Genomic DNA, 11,468 nt, shown 5'->3' on the forward strand with positions numbered 1-11,468 from the left:
GCCATTGTGAGGCTGAAGTTCGGTGCTTAGTGGTTGTCATATGTAAATCAAGCATTAGGAATGATTAGGAAAGACACAGATGATAAAACAGTAAATGTTGCCTTACCATGGCACAAGTTCATGGTTTCTGCTCACCTGTGCAGTTCTGGTTCTCTCATGTCAAAGAGGATGTATAATAAACTTGGAAAAGTATCAAGCAGGAGCAACAAGGATAAGCAAAGGTAAGGAATTACTTTAAATTGAAGGAATGACTGAAAAGACTAGAAGCCTATAGGCTAAAAAAGAGGTAAATTCCCTAGAATATGATTCAGATCTCTAGGCTCAGGGGTGGCATAGAAAGGTGTGGGTGGGGGTCAGGCATTCATGTCTCTTCCAAAACAAGAATGTTACACAAAGCTCTTGGCAGTCAGTTTAGAGAAGAAGGAGGTAGTTCTTCACAGAGTATGTGGCAGACTGTGGAAATTATTGCTAAAAGATGTTGTGGATGCCAGAACTCTTTGTGTTTAATAAAAAGCTGAAGAAGTATCTGGAGGAGAACCTAAATATGGAGAAATCCCATGTGCTTAGAAAATCGCCTGACCTGAAAATAGTTGTAGACAGTGAGAGTACAGAGAAGGAAGTATCATATATGCTTATCTTGTTCTTTCTCTTCCCCCATTTGTGTCAAAGTCCAGATACTGGGTTCAGGGACCTTTGATCTTTCACAATAGGGATGTTCTTGTGAAACTAACACTTCCATAGAGTGCCCCAGAGGAGAGGTCTGCAGCAGCCCCTGTTGAGCACCCCAAAAGCAGATTGCTATGACAGGGCTGTGTGTATGTGCAGCATCATTTACTTTGCTTGCTCTCTGCCACAACCTTCTCTGCCTTGTTACACAGTTTGGACTCTCTTCCAGATGTTTGCATGAATCATTTGTTAAAAGATAGAAGTCTTTTATTTTTTCTTGTGCTAAAAAACTGTTGGTAAGTGTGGTGTTTGAAAATGAGGGAAAGATGTAGATCCAGTGGACTTCCTTGTCATGAAAAAGGAGGAGGAAAAAAAGATAAAGCTTGTCTTTTTCCTTTTTGAAAGCTTTGGGTGCCATCTGCTGGGTTCAGTAGGACCTTACACACTGTAGCAAAATTGCTAGTTGCTGATTGAAAAATGCCTGAAGAATTGAATTTACCCAGGGTTGCAGTGTCTTTGTTTGCACCTCCTGGTTCTTTTGTCTCCGTTGATAATAATGTAACACAGGGGTATGGGATGTACTCTGGCGCACAAAAAAGTGCCTGCTTACAGTTGCTGTTTTAAGGTACCATTCAGACTGAATTCTCTAATGATTTTCACTGTGTTTGGTCACATAATGGAGAAATGGTGGAAGGTAATAAGGATTTTTAGGCATTGTGTCCTGGCCACGTATTGCAGTAGCGGAGCCCACTCTGAGCAGCATTCAGGCTGTCTGAGGCTGCAGGAGACGAGGGGCTGATGCTGGGAGCTGGAGAAAAAGCTGTTTGTCCAGGGGCCTTGTTACTGCCTCCATTTGATACATGACAGAGGTGTATAAGAGCAAGATACAGCTCTGTATGTTGAACTGTGTGAAGGGGTGGTGTGCGAGTGTACCTGGTGGGTGAGGGTCCTTGAGGTGGGCATGGTGTCTGCTCTGCAGTTAAGGCACCTGGAGACAGTGAGCTGGCATTTCTAGGCTTGCAGTGTGAGCTGTCCCTAGCTCTCAGCTTTGGAGTGCTCCAGAGCAATGTAATAGAATAGGATAGCCATGGGCCCTTCCAGAGGGCTGGAGCAGACTTCGCATATTTGTTGTCCAGGGGAGATGGTCAACTGTGTGTTTGCAGAAAAATGGCCAACAGGGTGACCTGTGTGAGCAGGTGAGTGCAAACACGCAGGGACCTGTAACACAGGGACTGCCTTGGGACTCATCTGCCACTGAGACCTCTCAAGAGTAATATCCCTTTGGTTTCTATTTCCTCACAGTTATCTCCCTGGTGTGTTCACTCTTGCTCCATAATTTGATGATGCAGGGATTTGGCAGCAATACAGCCTTGTGCAGTCCCATCCTCTCATCCATCCCTTGCCACTCATTGTCTCCCCAAGCTACAGTGGCCCTTATCCCCATGCCCTGTGTGAGGTCATGCTGTGTACTGCTGGGTTTAAAAAACCCCAAAAGTACAGCATGATGAAATAGGTTATATTTAATCAAGACCAGTTCCCTTTTTTTGGAATCAGAGTGTGGCCTCATGAACAGTTGGGTCAGCACAAGCAAGGGAAGCCTGATGTCTGCAGTGCTGAGGGGAGAGCAAGGGAAACATGGCTGAGGAGCAAGGCCTCTGTATTTGGCTCTGCTTTTGAACCCCTGGATCACCCAGCTGTGGACAGGGGTGTCCTCTGTGCCAGGATGTCCCAGTCACCAGCAGGCATCTGTGGAGACATCTGGCACCTACAGGAGCCCAGGGCTGGCAGGCTGCTCACAGCACTCTGCACTGTGAGGGATCCTGCCATATTCTCCACCTCCAGCACTGCTCTGCTTTGAAAGGCACTTAATGATAGGTATAAACCCAGGGTTCTTGCTGCTAGGTGTAGGTATGCCTCGAGTTTTTAACTGCACTGGCTGAAAAGAGAGTGGTGTGACAACAGTGGATCCTTGGAGTGTATTTGGCTATTCTTTTGTGCATTCACGGTATTTCACTAAATGTGTACTTAAAATTTCTAAGAATATAGATAGAAATGAACATGTAAATAAGGGATAATTAAGCCTTTTTCTTTGGGTTCATTCTTTTCCTTGCATATCAAGAGATCACAGTATGTTATTCCATCCAAGTTACTAAAGACTTACATCCTTCTCTGCTGTAGCAGGGAAACCAAATTCCTTCGGAGACTTTGGGAGAATTTTCAGTCCTAGGCAAGTAGGCAGCCCAGCATTTTGGTGGTCTTTGAGTTGGAAAAGTATGTCAGCACATACCAGTACTACCTTGATCAGTAAGGGGAAGAGATCCTAACTTTTGTCCAAAATTTAAAAAAAAGGTTTAAAAATTGTATAGGTTTCTGATACAAACAAATGAAAAAGAATACTTCTGATAGAGTTGCACTTTGAATCATCATCTATCTAGAACATATCACAGTTTTAAATAACTGTTGTAAACAACAGCAAGAGTAAAGCACAATCAAAATGTATAGTAAGAAAGCTAGAACTCAGCCCGAAGAAAAGCAGTCAGTTTGGAAGAAAAATCTGTTTCAGCTCAAAGTTTATGCTTAAACAAATTTAACATACTCTTTGAAAACTAATTATGTTCAGCATTCAGTCTGGGTGCCTTTCATATGACAAAGCACAATGAGAAACAGACTTCCTTCCAGTGTTTATACATTGAGTGTTAGTCCTTGAACCCCAGAGCATTTGTAGACTACTGTAGACATTGAACTCTAGACCACTGTTACATTTCTGTAGCCCTTGAATTCATATTACAATGCATTAAAATTAATTGAAGCAAAAGCTGCCAGTGGCAACTTATGTATAGTTCATAATCACCATCTTTTTTATATTTTCCTATACTCTGTTTTTGCTGTGTTTTTTTTTTTTTCAAGTCATCTTCATGTTGTTTTCCCGCAAGGTCACTGTGCAGTGCCTCAGACTTTTGTATAGTGATTTAATTTCTGTGTTTGTCTTATTTTGTGAATTAATATCTTTCAGCACCCCCAGATTCAGAAGGAGTCACAATATATCAAGTACTTGTGCTGCGATGATCGAGCAACCCTGCATCAGTGGGTAACAGGAATAAGAATTGCCAAGGTGAGATTAAAAGTAAATTTACTTAAGTATGTTTTCTGTAAAATCTTGTCTTCCTCAGGTTGCTGACTGTCATCACCTCAACTGGAAATATTGTGACAAGAATGGACATTCATGCTAATTTTACCATAGAAAGATCAGAAGTGCATGATGAGGATGGATTTGCTCAATGTCCCTGTACTTTAGTTATCAGTGTATTTTTCTTATTAACACAAGAGTGAGTTCAGTTGCTATAAAACTCATGTACTCATAAAACTTAGTGCACAGTTATCTGGCTCAATAATAATACCCTCTTCAAGAAGATCCTAATTGACAGCCCATTTTGTTTTGCACAAAACATTAGAGATGGATTTATACATAGCCTTGGTACTGGCTGTACCTTCCTATACAGTCCTGCTTCTCTCAGCTGTTAGTTTGGGGGTTTTTTTATTCCAGTTCTGCTGCAGGGTGACATCCAGCAAAGGTATGGGGTGAACATCAAATTATTTTGTGTCTTACACTGACAGAGCTGTTTGCTCTAGAGCCTGTGATTCAATGTCTTAGGTCTCCAGTTTGAAAATGTAATACTTGGAAAAAGATTGGAAAAAGATATTTACTGAGAACTGTTGGTTTTAAAGCCAAGTTTCAAGAATTTTACAAACACTGAAACAAACATAAAATGTAAGAATGGTATCAGTAGGACTGTGTTAAGTCATGGGGAGTCATGTTTTACTGTGCCATTACAGAGATGCTTTCCACCTGGCCCTGTACAGAAAAGGGCACACCACTTGTAGAAGGTATTTTTTAACAAAACTGAGTAGGAAGAAACAGGGTCAGAAAAGTAGGCCAAGAGCAAAATGAATGCTTGGCCTATGTCATGCCTAACACATGCTCATTTTATTGTTTTGATTGTTTTGCAGTATGGCAGAACACTCTATGATAATTACAAATGTGCAGTGAAGAAAGCTGGCTTGTCCTCCCTGTGGGCGAATCAAGGAACAGTGGAACGAGCTGCCCCTGCAGGATCCTCATCAGCAGGTACCAAGGCTGTCACAGCAGCTGAAGTCACATTTATTGCCCTCTTCTGTTACCATCAGTGTTGCATATAGTCTTTGTTCAGAAAACTGTCCTACTGATTCAGCAAGATAATATCTTGTTGTAGACAGGCCAGTGGTCTGTCAGCAGCAGAGCTCTCACTTTAAAGTTAGAATTTGGAAAGACAGTTCACTGAAGATCAGTTTAAATCTGCATAACTTAATAGGGTATTTTTCTGTTGGCATCTTTATCCTCTGTCTACATTTTACAGACTGATGGTCCATGTCTTGAAGCTTTCTGTTTGCCCTTCTCTACACTGGCTGTTTTGGAATTTTTCTTTCAATTAGTAAAAAGGTTTAGTGGGATATTCAGAGATTGATCACTTCAGAAAGTGATTATTACAGGATGAGCCACTCTCTTTCCTAGCCTTTCTCTCATTTGCATGGTAACAATGTGGGTGTTAAGAGAAAGACACAAGAGTAAGAAAGGATTGGGTTATTTTCTAACCTTACTTTTTCAGTAGCTTCATCATGCTGCTGTTACCAGTCTTACTATGATACAAATACAACAGTGCATGATACTAGCTGTAACTTGAATGAATGTTTTTAGTTTACATGCTTAAGATATCCTTGCTTTGTTAGGAAGGGCATGCTGGCCAAGTACTTCCTGTTGTCATAAGACAGTCAAAGTCAAAATCAGTGTTGGCAGTTAATATTCTGACTTCTCATGTAGACAAGATCCTCCAGTCACGTTTCTAAGCTTTCAGTTCGCCTAGTCTTAGTACATGTGAGATACAGGGTGGTCTTCCTACTGTCCCTTGGAATCAAATCATGTAGTAAATGGATTTCTGGGGTGGGAAGACCCAGTAACAGACTGTTTTGAGATCAGGGGATTTTCTTATGGTTGGGGGAGGGGGTTTAGTGGAGTGAGGGTGGATGGGACAGTCGTGGAACATTTGTATTCTGGTGTTGATAGCAGTAGAGAGAGGGCTGGCCAGTGGGGCTCCAGGCTGATGCTGCAATCTGGAGAAGATATGGGCAGGACTGAGGCCTTATAAAGACTATATAGACATCTGTGTGACTTCAGCTCCTGACTAGAATCCATTAACACTGCATGTATTCAATAGAATATACTGCTAATTTTAACTAATGGATTGCATTAAATGGTTAAGTAGCCTAGAAAGATTTTAGTACTGTATATTGTCTCTCTGGAAATACCTCTGAAGGATCATTAGCCTTCTAATTGAGGCAAGTTGCTGTGATTCTGGCAGTCTTACAGTTATCACTGCTGCCCTGTTTAAAACCTGGGGCCCAACTATAATACTAGAACCTGAACTGCCTGACTGTGAGCAGTTGTTTGCTCATGTTTTGGAAATGGAACAAAGCATGTTTTCTTTTGTTTTCAGATGGCCCTATAGCCATTTGTATGGACTGATTTCAGTATAGGCTAAAATCTGCTATAGAAAACTACAGTCCTGTGTGAGTTTAGCAGGGGCTGTACTCTGTTAACTTCAGTGGCTGCCAAAGGAAGGCAGCTGGGACTTCTGTTCTCACATACCATGTGGCCACTATTCCCTGGACACTCTGCTGTAGACAGCATTTGTGTGTTCACATATACCCCAGTCTGTGAAGTCTGTGGTTCTGAAGTGTCCCAAGTGCCAGGCACATCTCAGGCAAAATATGTTGTTTCCCTCTCTGCCTTACTGTCTTTGGATGCTAAAAAAAACAATGTATGTAGTGGTCCAGCACAATATCACAATGTTTGAAAGATTAAAGAAGTTGCTTTATTAAGATGTTCCTCATCACTACAAGGCTGAATATTTTGCATTTGGGTATCTATATTTTGCCTTCTATTTGGACTACTTTTTTTTTCTTAAAACAAATACTAATTTACCATAAAATTTTGGAGACGTTGACTTGCAAAGAATACTATAACATTTTAATTAAAAATAAAAAAGCCCGCGTGGACTCACATATATTGGCTGGGAGTCCATTAGCTGGCTGACTTTGTATGTGATAGCATATGTGGAGGTGTGTGGCAGGAGATGATAGATCAAGTGTTGCTTTCAAGTTTTGCATTAACAGAAGAAGAAACAGATTACTGTGTCCCAGCCTTCTGGTATATCATATTTGCCAAGTAGAACATTTTGCCTTGCACTAGATAGAGTGGATGTCTCTCTGCTCTCCTTCATCTAGTTAGATCTCAGTATGACTGAGGGCAGCAACATCTTTGAGCAGTGTGAAGACCAGACTCTTGCTCTGCTATGGACAGCAGACAAAGGGAGGAGAGACAGTAACTTGCTCTACTTGTGGGCACAGCCACGGAACCCAGGGATTTACATTTCCTTCCACTGAGCACTTACAGCCACAAGGTTGGTTTTCTCTTCGTTGACTTTTTTGTTAGTCAAAAGACTATAGTTAGTCAAGACTATAGTTTGAATGATCCAAATGGTACTTTGGATTAAATAATGCTGAACAACAATGCAGGCACAGGCACAAAATATAAGGACTTCAGACCACTTCCTGTCATTCCCGTGAAGCCTAAATAGCCCTAGTAAATTAGGTACATTGTAGAGTTTGTCTTACTTCTCTGCCAGTCATGTAATTTGCAGTCATGGCAATAAAATTAATTTATTCTATTTCTTACCACAGTCATGGAACCTCTTTGCTAATCAGTAAAGTACACTTCAAGATTAAAGCCATCACTGTTCTTAGATTTACACTGTAGACAGCTAAGGGTTCACTGGCATCTGAGAAATACATGAGTGGAACTTTAATGGATATCAGAACTGTAAATTATAATAGAGCTAAGGCAGTCATTAAGGTAAAGCATATCCCTAGGCACCAAAGCTGTACTTTGACATGTACAGCTTCCAAAAATCCTACACTAAACTGGAGGGTTTATTTAATCCTCATCAGACTATACAGGGGCCGAGGATTTTTCATAATTAAACTCATAAGTTTGTCCTTTGGTCTCACATTCACTTACTCCATTTGACAGTACCAGGTTATTTATGCATATCCCTTACACACGCAGGAATGGTGGGCAGATGTTTTGCAGAGCTTTAACTTAGACAGGCTGAAGATCTGCATTAATCCGAGAAGACAGTGAAGTTCACAAATCTTCCTGACTACAAATGGGGAGAAGTTTAAGCTGTTATCTCATTGACTAAAGAAAGTGGATCAGCCCCTCTGTAGGACTTCAGCCCTTCAGCCCCCATGACTGATTGATATGAAACTGTGGCACTTTTAGTCTTTAGTCTAAATTAAAGGAAAAAAAATGCCATAAAAACAGAGAATGTGGTAACACTACAGCACACTGCAAACTTCAAAATGCTGTTATGAATGACAGATGTTCAAACCGCGGCAGGCCAGAGGGTGGACTTTAACTATGCCAGTTAGATTTCTGCTTAGCTTCCCTTCCAAAGCCAGCTTCCCATCTCTGTTCCTGCATCAGCCTTAGTGGTCCCCTTCCATAATCACCATTTACAATAGTCAGACAAGAAAGCTCTTCATTTGTCAACACCCGTACACACTCTGATAATTTCTGTCACATCTTCTTAATACTGCCGCTTGCACTTCCTGTAGGATTGTCAGCCACAGCCATGGAGGCATGTGGACAGGTAAAGGTTTTAATGTAAGGTACTTTGTTTATTTTCCTTAAGTAATTAACTGAATATGAAAAGTCACAAAATGAGCCTGAAGTAGAAAACAGGTATCTATATGCATTTTAGTGAATTATATATAAAACCCCTATAACAAGTGGTTCCTTGTGAAAATTGTAAAGACATTTTTATAGCCTTTTTCTTAGTTGGCTATTCCCTGATCTGGTTAATATCACAAAAATGTAACACTCTCTTCCCTTTCTCTCTTTCCCTCATCACAGGTACTGTTCAATCAAATGGACAGATTCCCCAAATTACTCGTCGTTTCAGTGCAGAATTTCCAGACACTCAGAAGAAAGTGGATACATCAGAGGCACAGGTGAGCAGTGCACTAGTTAAATGTCACCTGTGAACCAGTTCTTCAAGTTTGATTTTTTTCACCCACTGTCTTCCCCCCTCAAAGTTCCACTGTACTTACTATGAAAAGGATTTGGCTCCTGGGAAAAGTGGCTGATTCCTTCTGCCCTTCCTTGTGCTTTGCACGCTGCAAACAGTGTGTGTGCTGCACAAGAAGCCAGGAGCCACTGGTGGGAGGTGAAGGCACAGCCACCACCACTTCTGTTCTTCAGAGCAAGCAGCCATGAGTTCGCGTAGCAGGAATAGGAATGTGCCTATTGGGATTATCTCAAAGTGTCTTCTGTCTCTGCCAGAAAAAAAGGTCTTGCCTTAGAAACACGAAGTATACAAGTAGTGTTTTCAGCAGGGAACACTGCACAGCTGAAGAGGTGTGTGTAAGAAAGGAGAAAGTGTGAAGAAGTAAGGGAAAACATTACATATTTTCATTAGGCTTTAAATGCATTCCTTGGTTAAGCTCCAAATTTTGTGTGCTTGTACCGTTTCTGGCTATAAAAATATCATAGGGTACAGTATGACAACTTCAGAAACATCCTACAGAAAAAAGCGTGCATTTGTTTGCAGTTCATTACTCAATCTCTCCACCATGCAGGAAGTGCACAGGACAAATGAAATTCAATTCCTAGAATTTTTCTCTCACCTGCATTACATGTCCTACACTTCTTGTTTCTGTCTTTGAGTTCCTCCTTGTTTCTCTGTTCTGGACCCCACTTCCTCTGGAGTAGATCACATTCTCAGAACTCAGCCAGCGGTTCCCTCCTCTTGTGTCTGACTTACTTCCATCTTTGTAGGCAAGGAGTGAGGTAGAGGAGGCATATGCATTATATTTAGCTAATGCCAGAATTAGTGCTGCTGACTGCAGGGGTGCAGAGCACTTTTCTCTAGAAGAAGCAAACAAACAGGAAGAACTATTGGATCTGTGGGCAGTCACAGGGCTTCGATCTCACTATCTCACTGGATTACAAGAGATGTGGTGGGATAGCTCGCATGACTAGAATGTTGTCATGAACAGCTACATGCTGTTTAGGAGAGACAGACCAGGAAGGCACCAGGGTGGAGTTGCCCTTTATGTGAAGCAACAGTTGGAATGTATCGAGCTCTGTCTTTGTGAGGATTATGAGCAAGTCAAGAGCTTATGGGTTGGGATATGGGCACATTAGTAAGGGTGATATTGTCGTGGTTGTGTGCTACAAGCTGCCTGATGAAGAGGAGGAAGTGGATGAGGCCTCCTCCAGGCAAATAAAAGCAGTCTCAAAGTCACAGGCCCTGGTTGTTGTGGGGGGCTTTAACTACCCTGACATCTGCTGGAGAAGCAACACAGCGAAGCACAAACAGTCCAGGAGGTTCCTAAGAAAACACTGATGACAACTTGCTGTCATAGGTAGTGGAGGATCCCACAAGGAATGTGCTGCTTGACCTTCTACTTAGAAACAGAGAAAGCCTTGTTGGACATGTGAAGGTTGGGGGCAGCCTTGGCTGTGGTGACCATGAGATTGTAGAGCTCAGTACTGAACAAAGAAGTAGCAGGACAGTGAGCAAGATTACAACCATGGACTTCGGGAGAACTACCTTTAGCCTCTTGAGGGATCCTCTTGGAAGAATCCCATGGGAAGAGGCTCTGCAAGGAGGATGGGTTCAAGAGAGTTGGTCAGTATTCAAGGTTCACTTTCTCCAGGATGACCCTGCTTGAGCAGGGAGGTTGGACCAGAAGACCCACTGTAGTCCCTTCCAACCTGACCTGTTCTGTGATTCTGTGATTGGTCTCACAGCCCCAACAAGCCTGGGACAGAAGGATCGAGCTGAAGTCTTTCAGGGTGTACTGTGCTACATTCGAGCACTAAGCTCACTGGATCTCAACTGATAACAGAGCATAGCTAGAATTGAAAGCTTTGTTTTCAGGACAGCAGACTTCTCCACATGTCTACAAGAAAAAATATTTGTGTAGTAACTGTCAACAGCTACCAGTTTCTACCTAAAAAAAAAAAAAGAATTCAGATTATCGCCAAATGGACTTTATTTATCTTCAGTGTCAACTAGCAAACACAATTTAAAAAGAAAATCCACCTAAAATTTTGTCAAAGTTAACATCTCCATAATGATTTGGTATCCTACATTTTATTTTTCTTAACTTGTATGATGGATCCTTTTAGTAATTTTTACTTCAAAAAAATTGTCAAAGGGTTGGAATGTCTCATGTCCTTGGGTCACAAGTAGTCATGGGTAGAACTTAGTGGCTTCAGAGACCTGTTTGTTGCATTTTGAATTCAAAAGCAGAAGCAGTGTGTGCATGTGCCTCGTCCAGGAGGCAGAAGACACCTTCTCCAGGCTTGTCAGTGGCCCTTGCCAGGTTGCCTGTGGAGAATCTTTCCCTGCTGTGCTCCCTCTTGCACAGAGAGGCCCAGGCAGTACCCTGCGGGTCAGAGCATGTCACACCACGCTGCAGAGTGCCAGGGACAGTGAATCCAGGCACTTCAAATGCCCAAATCTCTTCACCTTCTCCATTCACTGCTGTTGTGTCTAATGAATTTGGCAGAGAATTTTGACTTCATTAGTTTAGCTTTATCCAGAGATCCAGCCATCACAGATAAAAGGGGAGCTGGAGATACACAATGAGGACAAGATCCAAAATTACATCTGCTTTTTATGTTCTTAAATCTTGCT

General features: G+C 41.9%; 1 protein-coding gene across 1 annotated transcript in view; it reads left to right on the top strand.

Annotated features, from left to right (window-relative positions):
- APBB1IP (amyloid beta precursor protein binding family B member 1 interacting protein) overlaps positions 1-11,468 on the top strand; it is a 64,208-nt gene that overhangs the window by 50,817 nt on the left and 1,923 nt on the right. Inside the window, exons 11-13 of the mRNA XM_064635899.1 lie at positions 3,680-3,778; positions 4,675-4,792; positions 8,675-8,772. Coding sequence (XP_064491969.1) covers positions 3,680-3,778; positions 4,675-4,792; positions 8,675-8,772 — 315 coding nt within the window. The remainder of the gene's footprint in view (positions 1-3,679; positions 3,779-4,674; positions 4,793-8,674; positions 8,773-11,468) is intronic.

The sequence above is a fragment of the Pseudopipra pipra genome, chromosome 1, assembly GCF_036250125.1.
Source record: "Pseudopipra pipra isolate bDixPip1 chromosome 1, bDixPip1.hap1, whole genome shotgun sequence".
NCBI classification, from domain to species: Eukaryota; Metazoa; Chordata; class Aves; order Passeriformes; family Pipridae; genus Pseudopipra; species Pseudopipra pipra.